Source organism: Propithecus coquereli, unplaced genomic scaffold (assembly GCF_000956105.1).
Source record: "Propithecus coquereli isolate 6110/MARCELLA unplaced genomic scaffold, Pcoq_1.0 Scaffold2, whole genome shotgun sequence".
In the NCBI taxonomy this organism is placed as follows: Eukaryota; Metazoa; Chordata; class Mammalia; order Primates; family Indriidae; genus Propithecus; species Propithecus coquereli.
In genome coordinates this window covers 3,589,636-3,605,778 of record NW_012144966.1, presented here as the reverse complement: position 1 = coordinate 3,605,778, position 16,143 = coordinate 3,589,636, and the positions used below count along the sequence as shown (strand labels likewise).

Below are 16,143 nucleotides of genomic sequence, written 5' to 3'. Positions count from 1 at the left end.
CATGAAGTATTATCTATGTACCAGGAAAAGAGAAAAACCATCTATGCATTTTATAGAGGTTACAAGAATAGAAAACATTTGATTACTGTTATGTTGAATATAAATGGCTCACATTTCACATAATCTAATGTTGCCAGAGTAGAATCTTTTAAACTAGTCTTTTAAGATCTTTTTACTTTTTCAAGGTGAATACTTATAATACTGATCTCTTTTCACAACTTAATGATAGATCTTTTTACTCAAGTTAAACTCAACCAATTTACCTTAAAAAATGAAATTATGTTGATGAATAAAGAAAGGTAGGAATTAGATATGGAGAAAGGATAGTTTCTAACACTGTTGAAAAGTTCAGCAAATGTTTCCCTTTGGGCTGAGACCAGAAGGCAAAATCATCTCAATGGCTTGCAATATTTATGACTACCACATGACCAATGACTATTCCTGTTCTTAAAAAAACATCTGTGCACACACCAAAAGGCAGCAATACATTAGTATTTACATTTATTTCACGTATGCAGTTTACACACTCATTATCGAACAAAATTGGAATGCAAACAAATATACAAATACCATAATAAGCATTATCAAATAAAATAACTGGCACTAGTGTTTTAAGCATATTAATGGACCTGGTGAGCAAATGTGATGGAAGAAGACTGCAGCCCATGGCATTTTTCTTTTTATCAAAAGAAAATGCTCAGTAGCACCATACTGGTAATACTTAAAAGAAACACATAAGATAGGACATTTTAACTGCTATCATTGAGGTTAATCTACTTTATTTAAGTGAATTATACAGGAAGTTAACAGTACAGGCAGTATTTTGGCCGAGTTCTGCTTATGTCAGCTGAATAACTTCCATAAACAAAAGAAAAAGAAAAAATAGCCAACCATAAGTGGATCTTTCATACTTGGTACAAGCTCTGCACTGTGCTTCGATTTCATGGTTGAAGAATATATGCATGTGTTAAAAATTGAGGTTATGTAAAGTTATTCACTAAAGCCTGAGTGTGTCTTTGGTAGGCTAATACTTTTTCAGCATTGTTATTAATCACATTCATGCTTATCTATTTGCTGTATTTTTCTATATAACCCAAGGTGACCAGAGAAGACATTATGGAAAACAATACAGCAAAATCCTCAAACAACCAGGCCCTTAAAACCCAGTCTATCCCAAAGGCACCAAGAATCAACAGGGTGCAAATTTCCTCTTTGGGAAAGGTGACTTTTCTGTAATACTTATAACCTAATGGGATTTTACTTTACAGTTTTATATATCCTATTATATTTACTGCTGTCAATGTACTTAATTACCATTTTTCTTCTAAGATGGCATCAACAATATACAAGATATATAGAGTACCAGGTATTTCTATTTCAAAGTTGTGCAAAATCTGCCACAATCTTGCTCAAAGTGTCTAAGTATCCAAATGGTAGCAAATGGGCTGCATCAAGCTTTATATATCCACATTGCGTATGAAGAAAAAAAATGAAATTTATGGCCAGATATAAATAGAAATGTTACAAAGAGTATCATATACTGAGAGTAACCTGCGAAGTTCTTTTAAACAGTATCCCTTAGTGGTTTCAATAAAATATCACTAACCACTTATCCCTAAGCCTCAAGTTTTCTTCATAAGAATGCTATAGAACTGTATTAGTACTTTATATTGATTATAAATTAAGCCAAATTTCTATCTAAATACACATAAGTATGTGCTTCAAGAAATGTTTTGTGGCAAATACACAAAACATGCTTTGCTCTTAAGATTTATTATCTTTACAATAATGCACTTTCAAAGCCTTCATTTCATAGTTTGGTAATTGAGATCCACATGGAACACAATGCTTTGCTGAACACAGAAAATGTATCTGCATTATGATTATGAAACCCGGCTTTTGCTGGCAACTTGAAACTTAAAGTAGTTGCATGTAGTTCAACCAGCTCCAAACAAGGTTGTTCAGTGGTAATTATTTTGCAGCATTTATGGGCCTAAATTTCAGTCTGAATTGCAACTTTTAATTCCATTGTCTGATGTGAGTGGTTGTTATTTGTTTCTTTAAGTGCATCACCAAAATATAAATCAACATTAGGTTTTATTCCATTGTTACCATGTTCTTCAGCAATATGATTCAACTGTGGAACTTCTGAACATGAAGCAGTTTTGGTAAGCACAGATATGCTACACTGATGTGGGGAATTTTCCAGACGGTCATTTTCTACCTCAGGAAGAATGTTAACAGTAGCAAATCGGGCATGATAATCACTGGAACCATGACTACAAGAAGTTTTCATGCTTTCTAGGTCAGAACAACTAAATTCAGAAAAATGACTAGAGTGGGAATCTGCTACAGATGGCATACTGTCACTGAGGGATGGAGCCTCAAATTCACTTGAGTTCGTGCTTTGTTGTTCTAACAACTGTGCATCCATGTCCTCTCTGGTCTCATTTATCTTCATGTTACCCTTTTTCCTCAATTTACCACTTTTAGATTTTTTTCCTGCTGTTGCTTCTTTGGACCACTTGGTGGCACTGGATTTACCTTCAGGCAAGCCACTAGATGAACCACCAGCATGACTTCGGGTGGCACTGCCATCGTCCACACTACTGCTTCCACTGTTGTGCCTGAATTTGGATGGCTTTGATTCAATATCTACTTGCACCTCCATACTGTTGCCTTCTCTGAAACATAAAAGTAACAAATATGAACATAATTTCTGATTTCCTTTTTAATTTTATTCAGATGACAGCAAAGCAGGAAAGGTTTCTGTGTGAAAAATTCAAACACTATAAAAAAGCTGTCAGAACATATTAATGCAGGACACAGTCTACTTAAAAAACTATTTGAAATAGAACTGTTTTTATAATGCTTCAATTTTTTTAATAGTAGTAGATACATTTATTGCTTATGCTATTCTAGGCACTACACTACCTTCTTTTTTTAAAAAAACTTTATTGAAATATAATTTATATACCATAAAATTCACTTAAAGTATATAATTCAGTGGTTTTTAGTATATTCAGAGATGTGCAACCACCACCACCTAACCTCAGAACATTTTCATCATCCCTAAAAGAATCCTATACCCATTAGCACCCAGTTCCTAAGTTCCTATTCTTCCCTCCCACCCAGCCCCACTCCTAGCTCCTGGCAACCACTAATCTACTTTCTGTCTAGATGGATCTGCCTATTCTGGACATCTCATTGTTTTCTTTTCCTCAAGAACTTAATAGTTGGTAACCATTTTTCATGATCATTTTGCCTAATGATAGGGATAATTCCTTTAAAATTAATTTTAAAAATACTTCTGATTTTATAACAATTTTTTCCTTACTTGTCCAATGGTATGTAGGAATTCAGAATGGATCCTGCCATTGCTTTGGTGCTGGCATTATCACTAACTGTTCCCAAGCTGACTGTGCCAGATTCTCCACTCAGACTGTACCGTTCTTTCTGTACATCTGCTTGTACTTCCAATCTTAAAAGAGGGAGGTATCAGATAAAAACCAATATTATACATAATATCAGCACTACCATAATATGTATCTTTAAATAATTCAGTTAAGAACCCTAGTAACAAGAAGCTATTTTAGAAACCATTATTTTTGTTTGTTTGTTTCTTCTTATTTGATTATTCAAATTCTGTTGCAGCACAATGAATAGTACCAGTCATCCAAAGGGAATGGGAAAAATTAACTGTCTGCCAAGTAAGGTAGTAACAGAATAAAACAAAAAAGACACAAATGATTTTAACTTAAATATGCTCCATTATTCTCACTCAGGATGTTGTACTTTGTAATGTTTCAGTGCAAAACACAAAGAGTACATTATCAACCATTAAACATGACAGATCAGTAAATCAAAAAATCCTGGGCAACTATATTAAAAATGGCTCTATAAATAACATCTAACTTTTTAAATAAGAGATAATAATATATACCACTATAACTTGAGTTTCTATAAACTACCTAAAAATAAGATAAATATTACTAATTTGTCTTTTAATTCATGTATTGTCCCCTACATTTAAAAGAAATCAAAGTTAATAAACAGAAGTAAAGAATAGTGACTCAAAGGGGAAACAAGAGAAGATAAAAACACATTAATTTTTCCTACCTATCTATATGGCTATTTTGGTAAAAGACTTGGTGAAAATGAAGTAACCATTAATACATAAAAGGACCCACAGTTCATGCATTTCTGGATGTCCTGATGCCACTTATTCCCCAGGCCTCAGCCAGAGTCCCATCTCCTAACATCCAGCTCTTGTTACCCCCAAAGGTAAGGTCTAGGCTTAAGTACTGCCTTTACTTTCAGTATCCACTGAAGCAGCTCCAGCATGATTTATAACATAAAATCTGACAACTGCACTGAACAAATTGGTAGAAGTTGTTTTAAACATTACTATTTTCAACTCGGACATAGTAGGGTTATATATAATCATCATGCTGTTTTCAAAATTTTCCAAATTAATAATTTATAGTTAACAGAAGGTAGAAAAATACAAACCAAAAAGCGCTGCTATTTCTTACCTGTTAAAACAATTTACCATAGCACTTCCTGACAGACTCCCTGTTATACTAGCTCCGGCTAGTGCCATGGTGCTAGCTGTTTCACTCAGGTTGTCTCGAATGGCTCCTATTCGATCCATGTGGCTTCCACTTGCACTCAAACTGCCAGTCAGACCACCAACACTTCCCTCCCCGATGCTAGGGTTGTGTCTTGCTTCTGCTACTGATGTTGTATCTAAATGCAAATATTTCAAAGTAATTATGAAGTAAGTATGATTATCAATTTGCCCTTCTTAAATTCCTCTATGATTTCAGATAAGACATTTTATTATATAAAGTATAAAACACAGGAATGGAAAAGATATCTGGAGTCAAGGACATATAACTTTGGGTAAGAGTAAAGGGAAATATTTCAGAGAGTACAGCTGGATCGGGGACTAACCTGTCTTAAGTGGTCACTAATTTTTTTTAAAATCCAGAAGATTTAGGAATTTTATAAAGAACTTGATTGTTGAAAATTTTAGCTGACTTTGGAGGAAAATTATGCAATAGTTTTCAATAAGTGTGTTATTTAAAGGGCTTATTATTCTTTAGGTCAATAAGAATGGGCCAAAAGTTGATTTCTACATAACAGTTCGTCTGCAGCTATTACAAAATCTGCTAACATCAATCTAATATTCCAATCATATAGTACTCTATACACGTGTTCTATTGAAAGATTCATTTATTTGTGCCGATATCTGAGTTCCTGCTTATATACCTAATCATATGGTGATAAATGCTATGAGGAAAAAAATAAACAGAGTAAAAGGGAGTGAGAGTGATGAAAAGTTCATGTACATGCACATCTGTATACCATTTTATATGATGTGGTCAGGGAAGGTCTCTCTGACAAGGTAACACTTGTAGAGACTCAAATAAAGTGAAGGAGTGTGCCACATGAAATGATCTGGGGAAGAGTATTCCAGGTGGAGAGAATTTTAAATTTAGAAGTAGGAGCATGCCTGGCATCCTCAAAAATCAAGGAAGGATAGCATAAAATAGGAGGGTGACAAGAGATGAACTCAGAGACACTGTTGGAGTAGATCATGTGGGGCCTTATGGGCCACGATAAGGACTTTGGATTTTTTCCCCCCAATACAGTTAGAAACCACTGGGGAAGTTGTGAGTATAAGACAGACATGATTAGACATGTTTTAGCGGTATGACTATGGCTGCACTGTGGAATAGTGAGTGGAAGCTGAGAAGCTGACAGGTCAGTTAAGAGGCTATTACAATAATCCAGGAAAGAGGACAGTAGCTCAGACTAATGGAATAGCAGTGAAGAGGATAAGAAGAGGTTAGATTAGGCTAAATACTGAAGGAAGCAGCAGCATTTGCTGATAGATCAGATATAGGATATGAAGGGAAAATAGGGAGTCACTGGAAGTGAAGATTTTTCACTCAAGCAACAAGAAGAACAGAAAGGAAGCTACCTACTGAGGTGAGGATGACTGAGGAAGAACAGGTTGTAGAGCAGAGTTTGGTTGTAGACAAGTTAGACTTGAAAACCTTGTCAGACACTCCAGTGCAGATTAAAGAGGAGAATTAGACATATAAGTTTGAAGTTCAGGGGACAGTTTGAGCCTAGATATAAATTTACAGAGAAGTCAGTCTATATGTTATTTAATATTAATAGATGAGAAAGGAGAAATTACAGATAAATAAGAAAAGTTACCTTGAGAACTGAGCCCAGGAGACAAATTTTTAGAGGTTAGGAGAGGAAAATGAATCAGCAAAGAAGACAGGAGTGGCCAGGAGATATGGTAAGAAATGGATTCCCAGAAGACTAGTAAAGAAATGTTTCAAGAAGGAGGGCACAGTCTACCATGTCAGGTGTACTGTTATATTAAGATGAGGACCAAGAATTGACCACTATTTTTGGTAACATGGAAGCCACTGATAACTGCTTTAGTCAATGGCAGAGATAAAATTTTGGAATGGTAGGGACAAAAATCTGATTGAGGTGAGTTCAAGAGAGAACAGAAGGTAAAGAAGTAGGCATTATCTTTACACATCTGCCTGATTACTTCCCTAAGACAAATTTCTATAACAAGAATTGCCAGAATATAGAACATGCACTTTTTAAAAAAGATTTAACTTATACTACTACTGGAAGTCTATAAAGACCTTTTCATTAATCTCTGCTAGTTATTGTTCTAATTCATATTTCTTTGAATAATACCAAGTTGAAGATACTTTCAAGTTATTTATTGGTCATTTGTAGTTCTTTTAGGAGCTGCATTTCTCTTCATGTCCTTTTCTTTCTTAATGATTTGTAATGTTTTAGGCAAAATTTAAGATGAAAAGTTTAGGATTTCCAGGACATTATATTTCCATTAGAGGTTAGGTTACCTAGACTTATTCAACCTTCCTTCATCCATATACCATCCCCTATACCCCATCCATATACCATCCATATACCATCTGTTCATTTTACTGATGTACTTCTGGATGAATATTATGAGGCCTAGTAAAAAGGAGGGCAATGGAAATTCCGACTTGCATGTTATCTATGGCCTCCCCTCCACTTACACTATTAATAAACACATTTTCTTCCTTTGCTTAATGGACTTACCTACAGCTGTGTTAGTTCCACCAACATTTATATCATTTTCATCATCAAACTCAATCCTGACTCCTTTTCCATTGCCTGCTGAGACTCCACAACCTCCACTTCGACAGAGAGAAATTGGAACAACGCCATAGACATAAGCTAACATAATAGGAACACCAATACCTAAAGAGGAATTAAATTAGTCATTATAAAAAAACAAAAAAAATCACAGTAATGTGAGTTTTAGAAAGTCTTTTCAAGAAAAGGTGTATAGGAGAAAAGTGCTAGGGTTCTGAAAATTTGGCTGGAACACTTGCCAAAAGTGGATTTATCCAGCTGTTAAGGAACACAAGCAAATTCAACGCTCTCACACTTTTAGGTGACACACACAAGAAGGAAAAAAAAAAAAAAAAGATAAAGAGATGTAAACTTTTAAGTGCTGTATCTGGGGCAAAAGGATAATAACCATTAACAATTTACTAACTACTCTAAGGCTAGGCTCTTGAGTCTGTAACACTTTTAATCAACGAGAGATTTCCTATAGACTCAACTTAAATTGTCCTTAAATAAATAAAAATGTAACCCTCTTATAGTTAACAACAATGTAACACTTTGTTTTAAATATTCCTTCCACAAAACTTTAACTCCATAAAATTCGAGGTAATTAGTATTTTTCAGCATTTTCTTACCTACAGTCACTGCAGCTACTACCGGAGATACAATCACAGACAATGTTACACCACCTGCTATGGCCAAATTCCGTTTGTGCTTTGAAACATCCTTGCCTTCATATCGATTATGAATCTTGAATTAAAAATAAAAATGGGGATGGGGGATTAAAGAGAAAATATATTACATATTTAGATGAAACAGACATACATTTGCCAGAAGTTTAAAGTGATTCTCATACAGTTTCATAGTTGAGTGTCCTAATTCAAAGTAACTCTACTATTGTTCTTAAAACCACATTCTTCCAAATAATTAGCTCCTTATTAATACTTTGCTTTCATAAGAAGACAATGATTTAACAGATTTTACTTTGTGTTTAATTTTAAAAATCTTGAGTAAAACGAGTCTTTATAATTTTATTCAACAGGAGTATAATCATGTACCGAGCAAAGAAGAAGAAATTAAGAATATTATTTTCAACAGTTATGAGTCGGATGTTTCACTAACAGTATACTTCTAAGAAGTTTAACATTCCACAGGTTTATTTCTAAATAAGATTCCTTAAATGGTAAAAATTGGCTCCTAGGGGAGGTTTCCACAAACTTTTTTAAAATATTCATCTTAAAAAGTTCTAATAAACAAATTATCACTAAATAGAATAATTTTTTCTCAGATCCCTTTCTATGAAGACAAATATTAACAAATGACTAAAAATCTTGCACTCCCATTTATAGCTCAAAGTAAGGGGTAGAGAAAGAAAAAAAGAGAGTAAATAATGGCCGCCAGAGGACAGGAAATGGATCTACTTGGCGTCTTTGCCCAGTATAGGTGTTAATAAATAGAATTTAATGTATCACTACAAAAGTGGCCTGTGAGGTACTGTATAAACTTTGGGAAATAGCTTGGTATCTTTATTCTCATGGTTTGCACACGCTAATAAAGCATATTTTCCCCCTCTGTTTCAAGACAGATTCAAAACAGCTTCAAATGTGTGTAAGCAGTCTCTAAAATATTTGACATATAAACAATATTGCAGATGAGACAATAAAATAACCTATTATTCTGTGGTTATTTTGAAGGTTGTAAAGTACAATGAGTCTTATGGGATAAATGAAAGTGTTGAAACTGGAGTTGGTGGGCGAAGCATGCATGGGACAGGAACATGTCTACTTCATAGTCAGAATCCTGTTTCCCAGCATTGACTGTGTTCCCAAGGAATGAGCCTCCTCACATCCCTACGCAGTCCATACAGGCAGAGATAGCAGACCTTACCCAAGGCATCTTTTGTTATCCTTCATTACCGCAGCTAACTCCTGCTCCTTCCCAGTCCCATTCCTAGGAAACTCAGCACTGAAGCAGAAAAAAGCCTAAGCTACAAACTAATGGAGCAGACTTACAAAGGCAGGCTGCCAAGAGAAAGGCGTCTTCCAGAAAATTTTTCAACCTCAAGCACCAATGTTCAATTATAGTGATCACATCATCCCACTCACTATTTCTAGTTCAATTTAATTTTTCCTGTTTACTATTTTTTGCCACATTTTCTATTTTTTATTATAAATGAAGGCTCAGTTTTTGGGTACTCTATTGACTATTAGTAGGTTTTCCTCGGCTGGCTGGGAGACCTAAACACCACAGAACGTTGTTTCAATGGAAAACTAATTCGTCAGCTTGTAACCCTTTGGGTACATGTTTGAAAAAAGGAGACTTGTAACTGCACCTAAGACTTGAACAATGAGGTAAATAATCTCTCCTCTATAAATTATTTGTAGGTATGTGCAGTACAACAGTCTCTCTTTCCTTTCTAAGTATCTGAATAAACAAGTTTTGTTTTCAGCAAAGCCTTGCTTTGGATAACTACATGAAAATTATTATAATCAGCTATTCTATTTGAGATTTTTTTTTCTTTATTCAAGCTCACTGCTGATGAATCTATTTGAGATGTTTCAAAAGTTTAGGTTTACTCACTCAAAACCTTCTGAAATAAATATTTGGTTTATAAATATCTATGTATATGTCATCAGTCCCAAAACTAATTTTTAAAAAATAGTATATAGTATTTTTCTGATTATAAATATTATGTTGAATAAAAAAATTTGGCTGTGATACAGAAAATCAATTTTATCCTGAGTTTGGTCCCAAAAGTCAGAAATAAAATTAAAGGAAACAATTTAAAGGGAAACAGATTCTTACTCAACAGAAAAATTTTCTAACAATTAATGGCCATTTGACAACAGAATAAGCTGCCTCATCAGTTGGTCCATTCCCCATCGCTGAGGTTCCCAAATGGCTATGAAACTTATCAGGAAACTTATATAAAGAATTCATGCATCTGGGTTCAAATTTCAGTTCTACTTCTTCCACTGTAACTGAAGATAAATTACATATGCTTACCTAAACCTCAATATTCTAACACATAAATTAGAGACAAAAATACCCAGGCTGTAAGGTTAAAATGAGTCAAAGTACATAAAACACCTATTGCACAGCATGAGTTGATGACCATCAGTTTCCTTTTTAAAAATTTCAATTCTTTGTTCTGCTTGGGTGTAAAGTTGGGATGAGATAATTTCTAAAGTTACTTAACAATCCTGAGATTTTATTAATTTAGACAGCAGCAGACTTCTTAGGACTTCATAAATTATCCCATTAACCCTTTAAAAGAGAATTATTTGCTTATAATTCATCAATCACAAACCAGTGGTGGTCATTAATAAATACTGGTGATTGGACTTTCACAAGATTGTTATAATCTACAAAACAGCATATTTATTAATAGCAGTAGTCCAAGAGAAAAAAAAGCCTTGAACTGAAGTGGAAATAATTCAAGAATTAGCTAATTATTCTTTGCCTGAGGGCATATGTTATTTAGCTACTTTTATTGAAAAGATCTCACAGAACTGACTTCACAAGGATGTATCTGTAAGAAAACTATCAGGCATATATCCTTAAATTTGGTTTTATATGGCAAATGTACTGAAGTTTTCAGATTCAGATAATTTTAAAGCAAGTCTGCTTTTTATGCATATATATAAGCTTGCTAAACACTGAAAATTTATTATCTTTTGAAAAAATAGTAACTTTTAATATTGAAGAAACTAAAAATACCCTTTGTCTAAAAGCAAATAAACAAATAGAAAAACGCAAAAACTCAATACTAAAGAAATACACCTAAAGATTTAGAATAAGATAATGAACTAACAAGGAAGTATGCATTTTACCTTACGGCCCACATACACAGGAATGCCAATAATCATTGCAGGAATAGCAATGCCGGCTATTAAAGCAATTCCTACAGGAGCACCAACAAGTGTTCCCAGCTGCCACAATATTTTCTTCTTTCTGCTCCAGGGTTTCTTCCCCCAAAAAGTACATCCTGATGGACTAACAGGAAAAATTATAATGTAAAGTAACAGCTGTAAAGCATCACCACAACAAATTGCTACAATATGCTAAAGCAATTACTATTAAAAAACCTCGTACTTAGGAGTTCTCTTCCCCCCCTTTCTTTAAATTCTGAGTTTATTAAAAGCCAAAAAATTAAGGTCCACTATTAAATTATATTAAGATACTGATAACTGTGATTCACATTAAAAATTTATCCCTAGTCCTCCAATACCCTCAAGACCTTAAGTTAGTTTCTGAAGAGAAAAATTAATGCAAAACATGCTTATTTTATCCCTATGTTAGGCATTATCTGATTATATCATAAACTCATTTTGTGGCCTGAATGAGGAAATTTATATATGAGAAAATTAAATGGAAAATATTTATGACCTAGCATAATTACATAGGGTATTAAATACTAGCATTCTAGTTTAACCAAAAAAAAAAAAAAAAAAAAACAAAACACCAAACAAAAAAAGGAAATCTCCATTTTGTATTTTTGACAAGATATTAATTCCAAATGACTAGCATAATAATCTGATTCCTTTTACATTTATGTACCAAGGCTGGGCACAGTGGCTCATGCCTGTAATCCTAGCACTTTGGGAGGCCAAGCAGGAGGATCACTTGAGGCCAGGAGTTCGAGATCAGCCTGAGCAACACAGCAAGACTGTCTCTACAAAAAAAACCTAAAAATTAGCCAGATGTGGTGGCACATGCCTGTAGTCCCAGCTACTCAGGAGGCTGAGGGCAGAAGGATCACTGGAGCTCAGGTGTTTGAGGTACAGTGAGCTATGATGATGCCACTGCACTCTAGCCTGGGTGACACAGTGAGACCTTTTCTCAAAAAAAAGAAAAAAATACGTAACAAGGATAAAAACAATCCCTTTTAGTATTTTATAAATCTCAAGTTTGAAAATGCTTAGGATAACACTTTCTCCAGAAAGAGTTATTTTGTCTTATAATATAAAATTATATTTACACATAAATAATTCCTTCTATAAACTTACCTTAGATAATGTAAATCAGAAATTTCTTTCATGCATAACCAACAAAACTCACAGCCACAAACAGCACATGTCATGTGATTGCAGCTTCCATCATTCATCTTTATTATATAAGCAGCGCATCGTGGACATGGCTTTATATCATCAGCTATTAGGAACATAGAAAGACCTCGTAAATATATAAAACTGGTCTAAAAATAATTTCTAGTAGATTATCAATTGCAGCACTGCCAAAAAATCTGAAGATGTATATAGTTTGTTAACTGATATCTTTAACCTTCTGTTTTTAGTATATAAAGTATTTTTTCCCTTCTGAGAAAGGGAATATATTTGACATTAAAGCTGCAAGATATAAACATTTTTCAAACATAGCAGTAAAATAGTGATAACAAAAAATAACAAAAGAATAAAAAGAGAAAGAAAAATTAAGGATAGCTCTAGACAAATTGTCAACTATGTGAAGTTTGTCTTTGTCTTGACCCCATAAAGTTGTCTTCCCTGAGCGGCACTTCCTGTTCTAGAACTTTTCTAACTATCTCCACTTAACTCAAGTGTGGATATTCTATATACTATTCCTTCGGTGAATGAATACTAACAGAGAGTGACAATGTGATATTAATCTGAAGCACTATATCCAAAGCACTATAAATTAATAGTATCAACTATATGCATTGTAAAAATAACAATACAGATATCTTTAGAAAAGCAGTTTTTTCCCAGTATTTTACTGCATACAATAGATATATGGACCTTGCAAAGAATCAGTACCCAGAACAAAAGGGAGGAGGTAAGAGATTAAGAAAGGGTCACGTAGTTATAAACACTATAAACCATGGAAAACAGTTTCAGAATAAAGGCAACCACTGTTAGTTATGCTCATGACTGTTTTTAATTAGTTGTCTTTGTCCTTTTAATTTATTTATTCACTCATTTATTCATATGTTGTGAGTGTATGTTCCTTGTATAGTAGTATGGTTATAATGCATAACGGAGCCAAGGTAAAATCAAGTGGTATATAACTTTAGGAATCACTGACACAGAAGAAGAGTTACCTCAAATTATACAACTATTTTGAACTGTTACTATTAGCCAGCTATATTTTCTAACTACACACAGACAGTTTAGAAAAGATATTTATAGTGCTAACTACTGAATTTAAGTATTTGTTCCAATTTATTACATTATAAGCATTAAGCTATATTCTATTCTCCTTTCTACAAGTTTTATAGTCAAATTTTACCTGTGCTTTATCAGTGAATTCAGGTTTCCTTAGCACTTCTTCTAGAGCCAGAGCTGTTTTCTAACTTAAGAACTGGTCAATGCTCACAATTAGTATTTTAACAAATCAAGGAATTTTGAGCAAACTGATAACTCTATGCAGCCAGATCAAGAAAAATGACAATTACTAGAATATAAAAATTAAAAATATCCATAAGTCATGATTTAAATAATCCAAAAACCTTAAAAGTCTGCATTAAAATTTTTAAACACCGGGGTATGAATGAAAAAACAGGTGGCTTTTATACTTGATACAATATCTAGTACATCAAATTAAAGAAATGCTAATCCTATCTGCTTAAGCAGCAGGTTAATTGATAAACTTCCTCATTCTCATTCTAAAGTATTTTCAAACAGTAGATATCTCAATTAGAGGTGGGAGTAAATACAATACATGCAAGCTTTGGCTCTGATCCATGCAATATGTGGAACAAACTGAAAGGTAATATCCCCATTTATTCTTAGAGTTCCAGAAACAAAAAACAGCCTTTTAATATGCTAATATCTCATGTTAGAGAACACCATAAGGGATATATTTTTGATAGGTCTCTTTATGTATCAGTACCCACATTATTCATTCTCTGTATACTTATTATCTGTGAAAGGCTGTTTTGTTTGCTTTGTCTCTTTCCTCAAACTAACAAATTAGAAAAAAAATTTACTGTGCACACTATATGATGATGATTTCTTGCTAAATATTCTCATAATGCAAAAATCCTAAATGAAATTGCTTTGCCGATTATATGGTCAACTAATCCCCCATACTCCAAGCGTCAATTAGGTTCCTTGACAGTAAAAAGACTTCTATATAAAGAGTTTGGCAAAGCTTCTGTCTTTTTTGATTACTATATTTCTGTTTACTGTTAAAATATGGATCATTGCCATACTAAGAAAAAGCAACAGGTTACAAAACACTATGTTCTCAAATGTTAACAATGGTTATGTCTTAGGGTGGTAGTAGGAGGACATAGGGGTGGAGGTGGGGAGCCCATTAAATATTATATTTTTATAAAAGGGAAAAAATATAGTAATAAAAAATTGTGGTTCATTTAAAATGTAACTTCAAGAGCATACAACCCCTAGTAGTTATAAGAGTCTCACATGGATGCAACACTGTTACCACTTTCAAGACAAACATAAACATTATAACATAAATTATTTAATGTACCTTTATAATTAAGCATACACTTATCTTCAGTGACTGATTAGAAAGAAATAACCAATCAATATTATTATTATACCAACCAATTATTATTAAAAGTGCAACCAATTTTTCAATGTATCATAATAATGGGAAACGAAGAATACCAAGATATCTGGAATAACAGTGATTAATAAAACTATTTTGGACGGTAGCTCCCTTTCCTTTTTCTCTTCTTACAGGTCCATGAGAAGCCAAATTCAAATTTTTAATTCTTTACAGATTACATCAAAAGAAACTATCACAGAGCCATTTGTTCTGAGAGCTTTGATTTTTGAAGCATTGTAGGTAAAAACGCATGCACTTTAAATTTTTAGAACTATAAGATTTTTAAACAAACATGCAACAAATTCCCACTGAAGTTTATTTTTAAAATAATCACCTTGGGATTATTTATTCCAACAATGCTACTGTTTGGCTCAAGTCATTTGGCAATGTTTTGTTCAGAGTTATCTTCAAAGCTACTTTATATAAAAAAATTACTCTCATGATCATATAGTGACCTCTTACTTTGGACCACCCCAAACCAATGATTTCACCTGTCATAATACTCTAGCTGTTAGACTTAGCTCTAAAAGAACTCTTGGTCATTCTCAGAATTCAAATTGTCAAATAAAACTGACATTAAATTGACATAATCTAAAGGTTATGTCAATAAGGCACTCCAAGCATAACAGTGCTGAAATAAACATAAAATTTCCCATGGTGACTACTTTAAGGAATACCAATATTCATCTGGATAACTAAATCATTATGTTTATTTTAAAAAAAATAACAAAAGCTATCTCTCAGTCATTTTTTACTTACTAGTAGTCCAGATATACTCGAATTTCTAGTGGGTGACTGTGGTTTCTCTAAGTTTCTCTACCTCAGGTAGCCAGAGCACTTACTATGAGCCAGAAAATGTTTCAACCATATAGACATACGTATTGTTAGGCAACTAACTTGCTCAGGCTTACACAAAGAATAAGAGAAGAATATGGGATTTGAATCCAGAAGTCTGATTCCAGAGTCCATTTTCTCTTACTCTGTATGACTGTGTGTCCTGTAACCAATAAATACCCACCCCCATCCCCACCCCCCAGTTATAGGAGAGGGAAATAATTTCCAAGTGAACTACCCAATGGCTACTGCTGACTCTTCAGGGGACAGTTTAGGTATATTCAGGTCCTCTCTAAACTGCTTCTGGACCCATACCTACAAATTACTACTAATTCCACCCCAATCTTGTGGAAAGGAAACAGAAACAAGTCAGTCAGTAAAAAAAAGTATGAAAATCCATGTATATTGCATAAAGTATTAAATGTTGACTATTCTGTGTTAAACTTTAATAAGACTTTTTTTCTAGTAGCATAAAGTACATGATGACTATCTCAGTACACTGCTGGTAGGAATGTGAATTGTTTTCTTAATAAATTTCTGTATTTTTCAAGATTTTCTCTGTCACGATCAGCAAGAAAAACATTTTTTCAAAAAAGGATTGAAACTCCAATA

At 33.6% G+C, this 16,143-nt stretch overlaps 1 protein-coding gene across 1 annotated transcript in view; it reads right to left on the bottom strand.

The window, feature by feature from the left end:
• Positions 1 to 476: 476 nt before the first annotated feature.
• RNF19A (ring finger protein 19A, RBR E3 ubiquitin protein ligase) overlaps positions 477 to 16,143 on the bottom strand; it is a 54,489-nt gene continuing 38,822 nt past the window's right edge. The window contains exons 4-10 of the mRNA XM_012643626.1: positions 12,174 to 12,318; positions 10,998 to 11,160; positions 7,800 to 7,914; positions 7,132 to 7,293; positions 4,536 to 4,749; positions 3,338 to 3,481; positions 477 to 2,684 (exon numbers count right to left, since the gene is read on the bottom strand). Of these exons, the coding sequence (XP_012499080.1) occupies positions 1,994 to 2,684; positions 3,338 to 3,481; positions 4,536 to 4,749; positions 7,132 to 7,293; positions 7,800 to 7,914; positions 10,998 to 11,160; positions 12,174 to 12,318 (1,634 nt within the window). The 3' untranslated portion in view covers positions 477 to 1,993. The remainder of the gene's footprint in view (positions 2,685 to 3,337; positions 3,482 to 4,535; positions 4,750 to 7,131; positions 7,294 to 7,799; positions 7,915 to 10,997; positions 11,161 to 12,173; positions 12,319 to 16,143) is intronic.